We start from the raw sequence: 17,522 nt of genomic DNA, 5'->3' as shown, positions 1-17,522 counted from the left end.
AAAAAAAGAGTAAATAAAAAAGTTGGCCAGAAAGAAGAAGAGAAAAAGAAGAGTCCTAAAATCTCTTCAACCCTTCGATGAAATCAGAGAAGCTGGATTCACACGCCCTGGCTACAATAGGTAGCCACCGGAGTTTCCACTAGGACCATGTCTGGAAGTCTGCGGTCCTTTTTTTTCTTGTCGTCGCCTCATCTTTACAGTATATCGTCATAGTCTTCGACCCAAGCCTTCTAAACAGCATCGACTCCATTCGACGAACCGGCCTTTTCTTTAGCGGTCTCAACCACAAAGGCTTCCTCAATAGCTCCCAACCGCTTAAACACCCTCAGCCAACGCTGGCCCCATCTGCGGATCAAGGCCTCAGGCTCGCTGGAGCCGTCGCCCATCTCCATCAATTCATCCTTGTTGCCACCAGCCCAGCTGACCAGCAGGTCGTTGAGAAGACCGAAGAGGTCCTGCATGGCTTTGGTCTCACCATTACGCGTTTCCTCATCCGCGTCCGGGGAGGTGAGAAGCTGGCGAACTCTGAAGCTAACCTTGGTCACAGTATTCAAGACGAGCTCGAAGATGTGAGGCTGCGCAAGAGCTTCGCCCGCACTAGCACCATCGACAAGAGAGACATCCGTCAAAGCCCAGCGAACGACTGACGAAGGCGTAAGGATGGAGTAGTTGAGCAGCTTCTCAACGATCGACAGGGCAATACCGGGGTGTGCGTGCCAGTAGGCCATAACAGCTGCCAGAACCTGGGTTTGCGCCGCCGGAGATGAGTTGGCGGCCTTGAGAAGGCGTTCCTTGCTTCGGTCAATGCAAGCCAAGACGTGGCTCAGAGACTTGGACCCAACCCAGCAAATGGCCGTCATGAAGACGTCAGTGCTAGCAACGACCGGGTCAAGTGCTCTTTCGCCGGCTTCAGCCTGAATCTTATCGATGATAGGCTGGAATTCTTCATCAGGCGCCTTGCGTTTAAGCAAAGCGCCAATCTCCTGACCTTCACTGGAGAATGGTGTGTCTAGATACGGCAACACAGTCAGCAACTTGATTAACGTCTATGCTATATAAATAATAGCCACACTTACCAGGGTTGCTGAACTTGAAATCGGGAACATCCTTTTCCTTCTCAGGCCCAATCAATGGCTGGTATGGTTCAGGAAGAGTCTTCTGAATTCGCTGAGCGAAACTGAGCCGCACTTCTTTATCCAGCGCGCCTCTCAGGAACCACTTTGCAGGGTGGAGGTCAGAAAGACTGCAGTCATCGCTCCACTCCGCCCACTTCCACGTGAAGCCAAAGTTGCTCAGATGGTGGGAGAACCAGTCGAGGAATCTGAAGCTCAGCTGAAGGTCCATTCGAGGAGAGTTATTGTAAAGGTAGCGGATTGCTCTTCCTAGACTAGGCGCAATGGCAGCAGGGGCGAGCTTGCAGGCTTCCGTCAAGACAGAGTGGTAGTACACCAGCTTGTGCTCAGGTGAGGGCAACTGGAAGAGCTGTGCAAACACAATGTCGACAGCGACATCTTCGGGCTTCCACGTAGACTTGCCCGGAGCTGCGTTGCGAAGCTCATCAAACGGAGTAGCCCGCTTAACAAAGGTATCGTCTGCAAAATAGCAGTCCAGATCAATTAGATATCTCGCCGTGGCATTTCTATTGAAATGAAGACCGTTGATGGTGTCGGTAAGGCCATCCCTGATTAGAGAAGAGGCCACGCTATCTGTTGAGGGGACAGATTCAACTTCCTGGTCAGCATAGACGGAAAAATAGACCTCAGGAAACAGCGGTCGAGGACCGGCGATCACTGTCGATGGTATAGAAATTGTAGGTAAAGCATGCTTTGGCGCATTGGCAAGCTTGTCTTGAGCCTCAATCTCCTCCAGAGGCATGTTCCAGGGCCTTGGGATGCAGGTCAACTCCCAATTCTTGGATGCCTCGGCCTGCAATTGCTTTTGCAAAAGCATGCAGAGGCTTAGGGACACAGATGCGCTCTCGCTCGTGGGGTCGGGGTGATAGGGGTCGACCAAAGCCTGGAGTGCATGCGGTTCGGAAGCGATGATATCGGTCTTATCCATGAGATCCGCAGCCTTCTGCTGGAACTGGCCGGGCGCCGCGGCCATGATGTAGGGGATCGTAAGAAGGATGATCTTGACAATCTCCGTGCCAATGGTCTACATGGTAACATTAGTATGAAGCAACAAGCTGAGGTGCTTTGATCAGGAAAGGAAGGAAACCTACATCCTCGGAGCTTGCTGTCTGCAAGTCGGCAGCACGACTGAAGAGCTCTTCAAGCAGAGGGAAAATCCCATCGCCTTCCAAACACGCTTGCAGGCACGCCAGAAACTTCAGGTACAGCTTCACATCTCTCCACTCCCCCTTGGCGATCTTGGTCTCGGTGTCTTGGGCAACGGGGGTGAGGACGGCGTCCACGATCTCGGGCTTGAGAGTGTTTGCGACCAGCACAACAGCCGCCACAAACGGCGTCTTCAAGGGCTGCTCAATCACCAGCTGCATGGCCAGACTGACAAACGTACTACGTAGGTTCTCGTCGTCATAGTTGTCGGCCACCATGCGAGCAATGGACTGCACTTCCTCGGACCATCGGCGCAAGGGGGAGTCGGCAATGCTGAGCAGCTGTCTTCGAAGACGCACGGGCACGGGCACTGAGTCTATTCGCCGTCGTTGCTGGCGGCGGTCGTAGTGATCGTCGTCATCTGTAGGTAGAGACGGCCGCATGAGCTTCTGCAGAGCGTGTAGCGAAACATGGGGGAATTCCTGACGTACCTCTGTATCTCCTCTTGCGGTTATGGTGGCCCTGCTGCCTTCGATCGTAGTCGGCCATGATTCAACTCTCCGCTGCGGCGAAAATGGATTGTAAGGGGGCAATTGATGATTGCAATTGAACAGTTGGAGCCCTTGGCTGGTGAGCTGCTGAAGTGCTTAAAGCTCGGGAAAAGCTGCTGCAGGCCTGCAACGCGCGCGACGGCTTCAAACGCTGAACTAACAGAAGGTTAGTGGTGATTCTCTGTGCTAATAGAGTGGGCCCGCGACGTGCAGGCTACCCAGTCTCGGTTGGTGCCTCAGGCCGCAGCTTTTGGTTGCGAGAACCAATGTGCTTGAACCAAAGCATTGATTGAGCCTCCTCTTGGCGTTAATATAGTAGGTAGGTGGGTGAAAGAAATGGAAAAAGGTCGAATGGTACATATAATACTTGGAACTCTGATAATATGAGGTAATATTGTGCTATTTCTCCTCCTACTAATCTACTGCTACCTGTGGCAGGTAAAGCAATGTACTTATTTCTACCTCTTTCGCTACCCTCTGCGAGTCATCTTCTACTAGAGATATACGAGTAGCCGAAAATATGTATATACATTGACTCTCATCATCTTGGGTTCCTTAGGTAGAGTTCTACAAATGTGGGGCCAGGAGCTTCAAGGTAGCACTCCATGTCAGAGAATCATATGGACAGTATCTCGTGCAATGCAGCACTCTCTGTTAGGCTGGCTGCAGGAGTTTGTGCTGCGGATACCATCTCCATGCTCTCCACCAGCCAACGGCTAAGCACTCGTGAAATCAATGCAGCATCTTGCACAAATCTTGCTTCTTGGAATAAGGTGCTTCATCAGGGTGTGTATAGCTCTTATTGAGCCTCTTTCTGATTCCTCTACCAGTTTGCCTGACTTTCGTGATACATCTTTGCTCATTTTCGTTCCCTTAATTTTAACCACACCAAAAAAATTAGGACCAATGAGGGTTTCCTTGAGCGCTCTCATGGTAGTAGTAAAAGTCCATCTTCCCATTCCTTTTTTTTCATCTGTTTAAACGATGCCTGTCCTAATGTCCCGCTAAAGCTCATTTTCCCCATCCATTGTCTGCGACATCCGGGCTTTGCTGCAGGGGTTCTATATCCCACGATCCAAATTATCAAATCTGGTCCAGCAATTTCAACATTTCCACCCACTCCCAGATTTCCTTCTCCCACTGTACGCCGATGCATAGAAGGCGACAAAGGAGACACTCATGTTAAGGCACGAGGTCGACATCCGATACCATCGACTTGATAATCCCCTCCATTTCCATAAGCACGGAGCTTCATGACACGACAACAGGAAAAAGAAAAACAAAAAGAAGCAACAGCCAGCTCCGTCATGCATCGAAACGTGGTCTAAAAAAAGCGATCTCCTGTGATACGCATCAATGCAGCCTCCCTTGTGTTGGCGGGTGGCCCAGGTTCCCGCCCGGAAAACCAAGTTTTTTAGGGGATCAAAAAAACGCCTCCTTTCCTTTGCCAATTTTGAGACAATGTCCGAAGCTCTCCTCTCCACAACGCACCGCACAAACCTATCTCACCCCGTCCCCTAGTATTGAGCATTGCGGGCTCCACACGGCAAGCTTTCGAGACTATATCTCAATCGCCTCTCCCCAATCACGGCCCAAGTTCAGTAGCGAGCCATTACCCTCGGCGCCAACCCAAGCTCTACACGGGGAGAGATCAGGGTTGTTTCCCCAGAGACACCAAGTGCTTCCAAGAGTGCAGCAGAAATCTGCCAACTCTATTCGGTCACCGTGTGGCTCAGTCCAATTTTGCCAGCATGTCTGCCTTCGCCATTGGCGTGAAGTTGTCAATGTCAAGGCCTCGGGCCGCCAGGATGGGCTTCATGTGCGGTGGTACGAGCTGTTGGTTGAGGTGCGGAGCGATGGAGAGTTCTGAGATCAAGTTAGCCAAACGAATCAGCGTAGCTACATGTTTGACACATTAAGCTTACCATGGTGGGTAAAGTCAAAGAGATCGGGCAGGTCTCGCAGCTGGCCAGTGCCATGTCGCGAATCAGGCAGCTTGGTGGCCGGGTCCCGAAGCTCGTCGAAGAAAGGATGCACCATGGCATCGACAGCAGCCTGACGCTCGGTCGGCGTATACTCGAGTAATCGGGAGATGAGATCGATCGCATTGGCGTCAGCCTTCCGGAAGACCTTGTTGAAGGGGTGAGGTTTGATCTGTGGGAACTTGTGCTCCATGTAGTTGGGATTCATGGTGCGAATCTGCTCTCTGGTTGGCGTGCCGAGAACCTTAATAATCTCGACCAGCTGGTCAATACCGGATTCACCGGGGAACAGAGGCTGGCCAAGCATCAGCTCAGCCATGACGCATCCCGTGGACCACACGTCTACAGTCAAGGTTAGCAAATGGATAAGCTTCCATGGGGTGATGGCGTCGTACCAATTTTGGTGGTGTAGTTGGTAGCACCAAAAATGAGCTCTGGGGCACGATAGTATCGGGAGCAGATGTACGAAACATTGGGCTCATTCTCCACCAGAATCTTGGCACTGCCAAAATCGCAGAGCTTAAGAATGCCGCTGTTTGGATCGAGCAAGAGGTTTTGAGGCTTAATGTCTCTGTGGCAGATGCCTTGAGAGTGGATGTATGCCAGGGCTCGGAAGAGTTGGTAGATGTACAGCTTGACTTCCAAGGTGGGCATGGTCGTCTTCATTTTGTTAAAGAAGCGAGAGGCCCGATAGACGGTCTCGGGAACAAACTCCTGAACGAGATTAAGGTAAACTTCGTCCTTCTGAAAGGATTGTTAGTCAAGAGACACCCAAAATGGTGTTGGATTATACATACACGTTCGCCGTTCGAGTAGTAAAAGGCCTTGAGCTGAACAATATTGGGATGTCGGACAATTCTCATGATTTGGAGCTCGCGATTCTACGACAGCCCAGTTAGTCGCCAGTGATTTCTGGGAGATGGGATGGGGGCGTTCGTACCTTGAAACGCTTGTCCTGGAGAACCCGCTTAATGGCAGCATCTTCGCCAGATGGTGAGAGCTTGGTTTGAAAGACGACACCGAACGAACCATTTCCGACGATCTTGCATTGCGTGTACTGCAAGTCTCTGGTCTCGCCCGTGATACCATCTTGAACTTTCTCGCGGATCACCTCTGTAGGCAGCATCGGCTCATTAGTCATAGGCACCAACGCACACGGCATTACACAGTGAACTCACCTCCCATCCGCAAGCTGTTAAAAGCATTCGGCCGATGAGCTGACATTTTGGGCCAAGTGTACTCAGGCTAGAGCGCCAATGCTATCGGAGATCGAGTTTGAAACACCCAAGCGGCAGGCAGGTGAGGGGCAACAAAGAACGAGTCTTGGCGAGGGCCGTGGTGGGCAACGAGAATGAAGGAAGTGGTAAAGGGTGATGCAATGCGACGTGTCGCAAGAGCTTCTGTCGCCGATGGAGAGGTCGATATTTGATCGACTTGGCACTCTTTTTTTGTTTTTTCAAGGGTTTTTTGCTGTTGCGGCGACGACACGCGGCTGGTTGCTTTCCGTCAAATTGAAGCTGAAAAGGATCTGCAGAGGAGCTGCTAAACACGCATCGAGATTTAGCGAAAAAAGTTCTCGCCTTGGAACCAAATGGGATGCGAATCAGGGATATCAACGGGATACGAATTGGAGAATGCAGCGGCAATTGAAACCGAGTGCAGGCAAGTAGGTAATGAATTGTGGTGACACGCTCGCTGCCAGGGCGAAATGGGAAGTGCGGGGAGGAAAGAGACTGGGGCTGAGAAGCAGGAGGGGGAAAGGCACCAACTAAGGCGGACGCGCTGGGCAAAAAAATGGTAGCTTTGCCAATGATGAAATGGTCAACTGGCGCGACGGCAGTGGCCAAGGAACTCTGGTACGAAAGTCCAGGGACTACTCGGTGCGATGGGGACTGTTCAGCTGCGCCAGGCAGTATGTCGGGGAAATGGTTAGGAGAGTGAAGGGTGGGAGGGAAGAAAAAAAAAAAGAGGAAGAAAAGGGAAAAAAGACGCCCCTCCAGGAAAGAAAGCAGCTGTGAGGTGTAGGTACATGCAATCAGGAGGTGACAGGCGGCAGCGGGTGTAGAGAAAATTCCATAGGTCAAAATGGCTAGCTGGTGTAGTGGCACGAGAAAGCTGGGCAGAGAGAGGAAGAGGCGGGTCTTTGGAGGGAGCAGGGCGGGGTGCTTAACGTGGTGGGCTCGTGACATACAGCAGACGACGAGCAGCACGGCAGGAGCCGACAAACGACAAAAACAGGGGAAAGAGCACTGGCAGAGACGAGGGTGATGATGAGAGAAGGACGAGAGCCGAATTGCAGCCTTGTGACGCCAAGGAGTCGCCAAGGAGTCGCCCAGCAGAGGAGAGGAAGGGGCAGCGGGTTGCGGGTTGCGAGGCAGGCAGAGCCGGCGAGGGCTTTGGCGAGCTTTGCGAAGCAGCACGAAGCGAACAAAGAGAAGGTTGGACCTACCGATACGAACTCACGGCCAGGACGATGCGAATTGGGCGAGCTGTCGTGGCGCAAGAGGCCAAGATGTCAACTGTGATTCCTGTCGGCGGCTTGCGAAAGATGTCGGAGGTGGCTCAGGAGCAAGCACAAAGAAAACGGGAGGCTTTTTGGTGGATGATGTACGTCAGGACCGGCACGGAGGGCTGTGGAGCACGGCGCGAAGCTGACGGCACGAGTCTGAGCTGTTGCACAGGCTCACGACAAGGGAGAGAAAAAAGGCTATGCAGCGGCTCCAAAGGAAAAGAGCAGAATGGTGTGCAGAGTAAACCGACAAATTCAATCTCGTGATCTGGCGGTCGATTACGGGATGGACGCCGGGGAGATGCTTCTGACGATTACTGGCTGTCTGTCGCGTTGCACTGCTGCGCTCTCGATTTTGCTTTGCACGGGCTATTACACTCTGAGGCGATGCGGGGCACCCTGCGTCTGCGTCTGCTTCGGGCTGCTTTCAGGGTCAGTTGCGGCACTCTTCAAGCTCAGTCTGCCATCAGCCCGGTCAAGATGTGCAGAGGGAGAGCCAAGCATTCCCGAGAATAGAAAGGCTGCACGGATTGCACGATGGAGGAGGGAGGAGGGGAGATGGTGTGCCTAGCGGTGGTCAACGTACACTTTGTGCCTCTGGGCTGCTCGGTGAAAGAAGGGTTCAAGGTGAGGTGGAAAAAGTGAAGAGGGGAGGGCGAGGCGCGGTAATAAAAGTCTCCAGCGAGGGTGCAGGCTGGACTGGGGAGGCTACGTCGAGTAACCACCTGACCAACGCAGCACGCACAAAACAGAGTCGAGTCGATGCAAGACGGAGGACCAACAACACGGCGAATGCCCTTTACCGTGGGAATGCTAATGCTCTACTCTACAGTGTCTGGATGCACGCAAGGCAGAGGGCATTCACACTTTTGTTTTTTCCTCGTCTTGGTCAATGGGTCGATGAGCCGGGAGACGAGGGAAAGATGGTGCGAGCTGGCAGAGAATGGCATGGCATTAGCAGGTGAGGTAATCTGCGAGCATGTCCTCATAGCTGCTGCGGGAGGGGAGCCTAAGCCCACTAAAGCAGCGCGATGGCGGGTGACCTCGTACGGAGATACTGCACTCCATACAGAGAAATTTGATGGATACAGGGCGGTAGGGACGCGCTTATCGTGGGAACGGCGACCAGGTACAGTACAGTACTTACTTGAGTCGGTACTCGTACCTGTTGGGCTCGCTTGATTCAATCAATCGTGCAGTGAATCTCAATCAATCAACGCCAGCAATCCGTCTCTCTATCCCATTTCGTCTTCTTCTTTTCTTTATTCCGCCCCATCCCTGTCTTCTCAGGCACCCTTCTTTCTTTCTTTTTCCTACTTTGCCCCAATTCGATCACAACAGGGGAACAGGGAAAAAAAACACCGCTGCTGCTTGGTTAGTACAGGTACCTCCCACCTAGTGCTACGCAATGATGGGCTTCCAGGACCTGCTAGAGATCCAGCAGACCCGCAGTGTTAGGCTCGAGGTGCTCATGTGCTCATTTTTGAGACGGGCACCTGGCGCTAAAACTCGGCAAGCGGAAGTCAAAGACTGGCCGTGCAGAGAACCATGCAAGCCTGAGCGCTCCTAGTGGCCACTAGTACCTGTAGAGGGCATTTGTAAGTCGCCTGGGCCAGATCAGAGCCACAGCAATTTGGACGCCCTGGACCTAGATTTGGACGACGAGAGCCGAGCTGCTAAGCATAAGCCGCCCTGCCCATCTGAGCGTCAAACCGCACTGACAGCAACTCACGCGGCGATGCTCAGGCACCATGTACGGGACATATTAATAGATCAATCTATACTCCGTGTGCTTGGTCTCGATTCCCCCTTTTTTTTTTCCTTTCTACCTAATTCTCCTCTCCCTGCTTTGCACTATACTGCTAGCCACAGGTGGTACTTGTACATGTTACCTCTACCTGAGTATTATGTGGCCAAATGCGGATATGGCTCAGGCGTCACGTTCTAATAAGGTGGCAACAAGCCGTGGCCTGATGTGCCGGTAGCACCGTCCTCTTTGCTGCTGAGCTACCGCAGTTTTTGCTTGAGCGCTGCAGGAGGCTTCCACAAATCGCTTGCCCTCTTTGCCAGCAAACAGAGGTTTGAGAGGTCACTTGACGGTGGCAGAAATTGCATCCAATTTCCATCTCATCTCTGCTGCATCCCATCACCTCACTCTCCATTCTTCTTCGTTGCGGGCCAAACCACTGACGAGCAGCTGGCGGATTCTTGCAGAGTCAATTGCTGTGAATGACGGAACGCACCCCTCACCACTTGACCTGCTGTTGCCGCCACCACACACCCCCCTTTTCTCGCCTCGATTTGTTGCTGCTATACTCGTACTTGTGCTGGACAAAATGCGCAGCAAACGCCACGTCTGCCTCGTTTTTCCAGCTGACGATGACCTGAGACGCGCTTCGTTGACTCGACTCAGCATTACACCTACACGGCACGAAGCAGGTGGTCCAAGCCAAACCTTGAGACCCTGCTTCCCGACTAGCTCCGGCCAGCGGCGAGATTCACGCAGCCATGGGCCAACATCGACTGTATTTCTCTGTGATCTGCGGCCAAATGCACGGGCACGAATTTGATATATATATTTCGCTCATACCTGCATCCGGCTTGCATGTATAGTGCATGCGTCAGGATTTTGCACAATACCTGTATGCTCCAGGGTGCTCCAGGGTGTATGATGCTTCCAATCATGTTGCTCGTGATATCATCCAGGTCACGCCAGATGTGGCAGTGTCTCTGAATCCCTCATCTACCGGTTAATATGTTCCCATACGGCTCAATTGCCCATGGCCGTTTCCTATCTTTTTCTCCGGCCCTTTACCGCCTTGTCCTGGTCCATCTCTCGAGCGTGCCCCTGTGGGAATCGACGATTTAGCATCGTCTGCCCAAAATAGGAACTTTGGACGATGACCTCACACGGCACGGAAAGCACATCCAGACTGGTACAAAGTAAGCTGCAGGCACACCTCCTTCGTGATGGAGCTTGCCACAGCCAAGCAAGGCCGCCCTTGGGCCAGGTCCCTGAAACAAGACATGCTGTTCAATCAGGATCCTACAGGCTCGTACTCGTACAGTACTAGCCAGTTAGTCAGCCCGGGTGCAAGACGAGCAGCCTTGTCGCCAGGCTTCTCGCAGGCAGAGATCCGGATGCTTGCAAGCGTGTGCCGTTCTCGTACGGCGTAGTAAAGCAGATATGCTGTGGCAACACCCAGCATCTTACACGCTATTCTAGGTGCATGCGCTACTGCTACTACATATAGAAATGTAGCATCGGGCAGCAGGTGCCTGCACAAGCAAGGATGTGACTTGTCCTTTTTTTCCCTCTCGTCTTTGCTTTTTTACCACGCCAATATCAGCAAGGGGCCGAAAGGAACGCGCCGTGGCGGGATGCTGAGAAGTCTGTTTGGATGCTATTTGCAAGGTCGGTAGCCGTCATCAATAAATGGCTACGGGCGAAGCTGGGAATTTCGCTGCGAGAAGAACAAAGTGCCGGCTTTGCGACCTGCAAATATACACCAAAGGCTGTTGACAAACGCAGGCTTGTTGTCGCGTGTGTTCCGGTGGTGGCAGAGACGACGAGATGCCCGCCGTCATATGTCTGTCACCACATCCAATGCAAGCTTCTGCCACTTCCAGAGCCTTGTTGGACGATTCTCGCGCCTTTTTTTAGCGGCAGCAGGGCGTCGTCATTCTTGGGATTATCCCGGCAGCGAGCATCCCGGCATTCAGCTTCAAAAGCGAGACAAGGCTCCCGTGCCTCTGCTCTAAGTCCGAAAGCACAAAGCAGCCTTTCTGCTTTCTTGGAAACCGGTCGCCACCCATTCGCCAGGCCTCGGCCACGGTGGAGCGGCGACAAGCTCGTCCGAATTACCATGAGAGAAAAGCATCTTTTCGGGTCTCCGGTCTTCTGGTCTCTGGCCACTGTGGATGAGACGCAAGGTTTTGAGTGCTTTGCTAGCCTGCTAGCATTCCATTCCCCTCACCAGTTGCAGCATCCGGCCCCTCCTCGCCCCTCCCCCTTCCCAAGTCCTGCCATTTGGGAGGTCGATCAGTGATTTTGTCTCCAACGGCTTGCTGCCGGTACCACTAGAGGACAATAACCAGATCCAACTATGGAGAGGCTTGGGATTCGCTATCCGGAAGCTCTTCTCCATCTTTTTTTTCGTCTGTTTTGGCGACGGGGCTCTCGTTAGCTCCAGCCTCTACGGGGTTTCTGTGGACTCGACCATTTTCATGCTCATATCCTCCTTGCCTCCGTTTCTCGAAAGCGCAGGGTCTCGCAGTGTGCGGTCGGAGATGTGAGCCCTGAGAGATTAAATGGCGCCTCCCGAGATCCCCCCTTGCGTATGTCGACAACCAATTGCCATGACGGCCTGCGGAAAAGTGCACAGGTCGGTGTCGTCTCTGCATATGCTGATGCGGCGAAAAAGGCCCACGTAGCATAGCGCGAACGCCAACTTGAAGCCCCCCCTGTTCCGTGTTAGGTCTTTTTCGTCCTGGTCACATTGGGGCTCAACGTCATGCTGGAAGTCATCTGGGCGAGACACACGGCCGGCGAAAACTAGCAGCGCTAGTCCGCCATCTGGTGCGTCCAAGTGGACGAGTTAAACCCGTCCAACACTGAGGGCCATGGAATTACTGTGCATAGTATTGGTTTATCTCTGAGACAGCGACGACAGCATCTTTTGTCAGCCCGACCCAGCCCTCAGCAGCTGTGATCTCAGGGTTTTTCTGCGTCAAAAGCAAATGAAATTGTCTGAGCCAAGGGTGACCCTATTGACTGACCTCTCTTCCCCCTTCGTCTTTTTTCGTCAAAGGTCTCATGACCGAAATCATGCAACGCTAGAGACCCTGACGTTTGCCTCTCCCATGGCGATGATATCCATCGCCGCGCATGACGAGACAGGAGTACGAATGTATGTCTGTGGAGTCGTCGGCCTCTCTGTAGTGAGCTTTGTCATGAGCATGAGAGCATGACCCGGCCATTTGCCTGTCTCAATCAGGCTACCCAATGCCTCCCTACAGATTCAGCCAATGGCCGCCGTCAATTGGCTGAGCTGCAACGTGGCGCCCTGTCCTGTTCGCCCCAAGTTTGTAAACTGGGCTCGACGGATGTAGCACCGGCTGGGCCATGTCCGCATGTGCATGTGTCTACCAAAGCTTCTCGCATTGTTGCTGGTGCTTATTGCTGTTGATGCTGCTGCCGCTCTCTCTCCCTCTCTCTCACACACACACAACCCTTGACCAAATACGACGATCTCTGCATTCACTTGTCTTGCAAGAAACGCTTCTACTGGCATCCAGATTCTGAACTCAGGGCGTCAAGCCCTTTGTGCTTCGCTCTGCAGCAGGAAGGAGGATTTCTTGCTATGGAGTTCAGATTCAGCGTCTGCCCACTGGTACTAATTTAGAGGTATTACCAGAATGGGACATGGTGGGGCCAACAAGTGCAGTCGTTTTTAACACTGTGCGCATCTAGGTACCCGTGTCTTGACAGAACCCTTGGTGCAGTTGCAAGGAAGCTACAAATATGTCTTGTAATCTGAGGAGCATTCATCTTTTAGTGTCTATCAATATCCAAAGAGCATATATTATCGTCTATAAACCCGTGATTCCGACTACCTAGCCGCTCTCTTTTATATAAAATGACTGTTAGCTACTTTGCTGTAGTTCGCCATGATGTTTACTTGTTGGCAAGTGTATAAAAGGCGATATTGCTTTACTCTGGTTTCAGATGATTGACATATACCTAGAAAGAGTAATTTGTATTGGAAGCCTATCGATATATTCACAGGATATCTTACTGTTATTTATGTAAGGCGTATGAAGTCGAGATGCCTCAAGATTATGATAAGCTTTTGCTACCTCTATATCATCGTTAGCAGCCGACTTATCTGGTATTAAAGGATTCCTCACTATTGAAGATTTCGAGGTTTTTTTTGCGATTGATGCGTGACAGTTGGGTGCATAGAGGCGTTTAGGGATGTTTACTACGAGGGCCGTTAGTATCTTGATGCATTGTACCCAATGGCATCAGCCATTAAGTCGCCATTGAACCTTGTTGCTCAAATCTATAGCTCTTTAAGTCATAACTAAACTTTCCATATTGCGATTGCTCTTTGGTCTTGCTTCGTGTCCTTTTGGGAATCTCGTCTATAGCTAGGTACATTACCTCGTATCTGTACCTAACCTAGAGCATTATATTAGAGGATAGCCCATTATTGAGCCATCTCCCCTGCCTCACGTCATTATAAGCATTTCAAACACTTCATCATCGCAATATTGAAGCTTCTTCAACCTTTTTTGCTGAAAGCACATGATGTGGTGCTGGTGAGGATAACACACAATAGTTTGTATACTAATGCAGTCTATATTAGAGAGGCCACAAGTGACGATGACAAAAGCCACACACTGTCCAAAGCCCCATCATGCCCCGATACAGAGATACTTTGACTTATATCAATATCTGTAAACCAAACTGAGGACGCTGGATCTGATGGAACTTTATTACACCATCGCGGTATCTAGCCGTACTTGGCAGTACTACAGGCATATGTAGCCGTCACCATTGAACCCTTGAACCCTCGATGTAAATACATGTAATCGATCTCGGCGACGCCTTCATGGGCCTCGTTTCACTGCTCGATTCCAGAACACGATGGACTTTGTCTTCATAATTTGATGTCTTTCCAGGGCCCCACACAGAGGCCACGAGACCACGAACAGGCCCCTGTCGACGAATGCTCTCTAGGAGATGCACGTCCGGGACAGCATCCTAATGTGGTGCAACAAAGGGCTGTTTTTATTCCCTGGTCGTTGACAGTCAAGTGACGTGTTGTTTTTTCTTTCTTTCTGCGAATTGGGCCGTCGTCACCATCTCTTCGAGACGGAGCTGAACTGTCTGGTAGTATCACTCTCTCGACCTGATGCTTTCCAGCTCAACAACTGCATAACCTATATGGCTCCCTGCATGTACATGTGCTCATACCCATTTGTATTACATGCCGTGGGTAACACGTAGATAAGCTGCAAGAGGAAAAAGTTAAGCATCCAAGTATGACCAAACGCTTCTACTCACAGATAGACTAAAGACGTACAGCGCTCGAATCCGAATGGTCGCCTCGCTTGTCCGGCCACATCTGAGAAACAGCCAGTTCCCCATAACAGAGCCCAAAAGAAACAAATATTGGGTGAACAAAACAGGCAAAGCTGCAGTCCCTATTGGATGGAGACTGTGTACTCGCACTCACAAGACCACCTTCTGGTATCCCCTTGCTTATTCCGGCCAGGTCAGACGGGCTTTTGCAGCTGCAGGGAGCAGAGAGACACCACAGGTACATGAGAATTGATTGGCATTTGATATAGTCAGCCGGGCAATACGTTTCTCAGGAGCATTGCCCGTGCGCTTAGCTGCAGTTCCTACGCGCCGGGCTGCGTTGGAGCAAGGGGATTGGGGGCCGTTTATGCATCTGAACTTGAGGTCTGTCATTTACAAGTACTATGATGTATGTTCTTTGCAGATGGACCACTATTTTCCCTTCACGTCTACTACAACGTACGGAACGGTAGCTGTAGTGGGTTTTGGAAAGTATCCTTTGCTGCTGGAACAGGTTGGATGAGAAATCAATATAGTGCACACCTGCTATCCTGCCTACCTACTATTTAAATATCAGAAATAACTGTTTTAGCTGATCTAAATAAAAAGCTAGATATCTCAGACATCACAGCTTAGGTCTTAGATAGGAAATGTCAACCTACCTGGAGTACAGTATCAAGCACGAGTACGTCTTGATCTTGTACCCATAATAGGTGATGCAATCCAGCTCATTCGAAGAACTGTAGACGCGTGGTACAAAATACTACGCCCAATACAACTTGCGAACCCAAACTTCCAGCAATATCGGACCGAGTGGCATAATATCCCAAGTACCCGTTTTGTAGCCGGATGGACTCGACCTTGCTTTGGTTTGGATGCGAAAAAGTTTGAACTGTTATTAAAGTTTAGCTACTCAATAGAAATGACGTTCTCAGTAAAAAGCTATTTGGCTACCCATTAGATGTTCAGTAGTGACTTAACTGCCTATGGCCTTGGTTATAAAATCCAATGGCAGATTCCGCAGAGCAAGCAGAATGGACTATGTTTTGGCACTCGCCGATACAAAAAGGCGACAATATCTAACATGTCGCAATATCTTCCCGAGATTTTTTCGTCATCAAGAAGCACTAGGAATCTTCAAAATCGAAGAGCCCTTGCAGCAACCGGCGATGCCACAGATTACAATAATTACTCTGCGCATTACCTATCATCACTTTTGCGTTTCATCTACGTCAGCTAGATATCTGGCAGTCTGTTGGACAGGACGAGATTCTGAATAAGTAAAATCCCCATCTTACAGGAGCCATTCTCATAGACACCTTGCTAAGTCAGTTCCGTTGTTAAAGATTCACTAGATCAGCATGCCGTCCGCCAGCCAGCCACACTCCGAGCCTATCGAAGATATAAAGTTCTTATGCTCTCTTGCCCGTGGGGGAATGCCACATATAGTAGTGGTACTCGTGCTCACATGGTACTTCGGGGATCGCGATCTCGTATGGGCCTCGGTTCTTCCGCCTAGTATAATCACTGCTTTCAGTTTAACCCTCGCCATAAGCTGTGCTCTCGAACCTTACTCTCAATACGCCCGGGATTTCCGATAATGGACGGCTAGGATGACGGGCTATTTTGGGAACTACCGCTTACAACTTCGCCATGACCTCCAAGAATGGACAGATAACTGTATGGCAAGCTTGAAGAGCCACCACTCAGGGCTTATTCGAGATATACAAGCCGCGCAAGAGCACTGAAACGCGATCTTTTACATTGTACTAAGCCGGGTAGAATACAGGCTGGCATATGGCTGGCGGATGATTCGGTACACGATCTGGTTCTCGCGTGTACTGTGAAAATGGGAGAAGAAAATACGACCGGTCAATAGTTGAGTTATCGGGGCCGACACTGCAGCCTGTTCCAGAATCGTGATTTTGCAATTCTAAGGCTGAAGAAGGATGAATGGGCATGTGAGAGTCTTACACACGCTCCTCTCGCTTCTAATTATAGCAGCTTATCTGCTGAAGCGAAAGACGGCGATGATGAATATGACATGTTAAGGAGTGATGATTCGACAGGGTTGAAAGAGCGAGTGGATGACCTAGGTAGCTTCAAATATCCAGTTCAATGGTTCATTACTCCCACAGACGTTCCACGCCCAGAGAATGATTAGTATAAACAAGCTTGAAGTTAACATGATGACAAGTGTGTACTGTTGGTAAAAGACATCTTCTCTAGCCCTTTCCTTTCATATTTTACTCTCATAACAGGCAATTACGAAGTATTCGCACAGGGAAAATCCATGGTATGCCCACCAAGCTGAGCGAATGAGACAACTCCCAACGCAGCCGTCGCAAACAACTGCAGCTATGCGCGTTGGTATGGACTACAGGTAGTACTACTCAAGAGAAAGGTTTTGCCACCCCCTTACGTACCTAGTACACAATAACCTCCATATTTCATTTACCGTTTGTAAACTATTCACATAATGTTCGAATAACAGAAATAGCTATGATGGTTCATCAAGATAAGGAGCTGTATGTCTCAGACATCACGGCCTAGGTCTTGGATAAGCCCAACTTGGAGTACAATATCGAGTGTGAGTATTTGTCTTCATCTCACACACTTTTGTATCGAATCCGTCATCTCGGATGTTGCATCCGTCTGTACCCTCACCCATCCAGACTGCAACAGGTACCACACCCGCAGCAGTAGGCTCACCTCCCCCTTTTTCATGCTTCTCGATTCCAAATCCCCTGTGCCGCTTGATCTGAGAGACCAAGCCACCCGTCCATCTAGTTTATCCGGTAATACGAGTACATCTCACTAGGCAGCCGGAGAAAAAAGTCCATTGGTCTTTGATGTCGTTGAATATTATTGTTGGGATTTAGCAGCAGCAGCTAGTCAGCACACAAACTGCTCAAGGCAATCTGACAGGGGGGGAAGAGGGATATATCTTGTGCGTAACACACATCTCGCATAGCTAACCATCCTCCGCTTGACAATCTATCACATTTTCACATGCATCCTTGAAGCCTCAGAGTTTCGCCCAAGCTGAAACCCGCATATGCAGGGAGGCATTAGACAGAGACAAAGCGAAACAAGAGCGCGCCCGGCCAG

At 50.7% G+C, this 17,522-nt stretch overlaps 5 protein-coding genes across 5 annotated transcripts; 2 read left to right on the top strand and 3 right to left on the bottom strand.

Moving 5' to 3' along the window:
• Positions 1 to 230: 230 nt before the first annotated feature.
• On the bottom strand, positions 231 to 2,828 carry TRIVIDRAFT_33441 (uncharacterized protein; the record flags this gene model as incomplete). Its single annotated transcript, XM_014106002.1, has 4 exons — positions 231 to 1,009; positions 1,077 to 2,157; positions 2,225 to 2,700; positions 2,771 to 2,828. 4 exons carry the CDS (start codon positions 2,826 to 2,828, stop codon positions 231 to 233), a joined length of 2,394 nt encoding a protein of 797 aa, XP_013961477.1.
• A 796-nt stretch (positions 2,829 to 3,624) lies between these two features.
• TRIVIDRAFT_73199 (uncharacterized protein) lies at positions 3,625 to 6,483 on the bottom strand (the record flags this gene model as incomplete). Its single annotated transcript, XM_014106232.1, has 6 exons — positions 3,625 to 4,696; positions 4,756 to 5,154; positions 5,208 to 5,556; positions 5,610 to 5,693; positions 5,753 to 5,925; positions 5,991 to 6,483. 6 exons carry the CDS (start codon positions 6,034 to 6,036, stop codon positions 4,563 to 4,565), a joined length of 1,185 nt encoding a protein of 394 aa, XP_013961707.1.
• Positions 6,484 to 6,629: 146 nt separating this feature from the next.
• Positions 6,630 to 7,588, top strand: TRIVIDRAFT_63032 (uncharacterized protein; the record flags this gene model as incomplete). The annotated part of the gene is made up of 2 exons (XM_014106001.1): positions 6,630 to 6,724; positions 7,006 to 7,588. The coding sequence occupies 2 exons, from the start codon at positions 6,630 to 6,632 to the stop codon at positions 7,586 to 7,588; spliced, it is 678 nt and encodes a 225-aa protein (XP_013961476.1).
• Positions 7,331 to 8,231, top strand: TRIVIDRAFT_185460 (uncharacterized protein; the record flags this gene model as incomplete). The annotated part of the gene is made up of 2 exons (XM_014106000.1): positions 7,331 to 7,742; positions 7,908 to 8,231. The coding sequence occupies 2 exons, from the start codon at positions 7,608 to 7,610 to the stop codon at positions 7,932 to 7,934; spliced, it is 162 nt and encodes a 53-aa protein (XP_013961475.1).
• A 1,828-nt stretch (positions 8,232 to 10,059) lies between these two features.
• On the bottom strand, positions 10,060 to 10,787 carry TRIVIDRAFT_215094 (uncharacterized protein; the record flags this gene model as incomplete). The annotated part of the gene is made up of 1 exon (XM_014105999.1): positions 10,060 to 10,787. The coding sequence occupies one exon, from the start codon at positions 10,528 to 10,530 to the stop codon at positions 10,360 to 10,362; it is 171 nt and encodes a 56-aa protein (XP_013961474.1).
• Positions 10,788 to 17,522: the final 6,735 nt, after the last annotated feature.

This window comes from Trichoderma virens (genome assembly GCF_000170995.1).
Source record: "Trichoderma virens Gv29-8 chromosome Unknown TRIVIscaffold_1, whole genome shotgun sequence".
Taxonomy (NCBI): domain Eukaryota; kingdom Fungi; phylum Ascomycota; class Sordariomycetes; order Hypocreales; family Hypocreaceae; genus Trichoderma; species Trichoderma virens.
The sequence above is the reverse complement of the archived record's forward strand: the minus strand, read 5'-3'. Positions and strand labels throughout refer to the sequence as shown.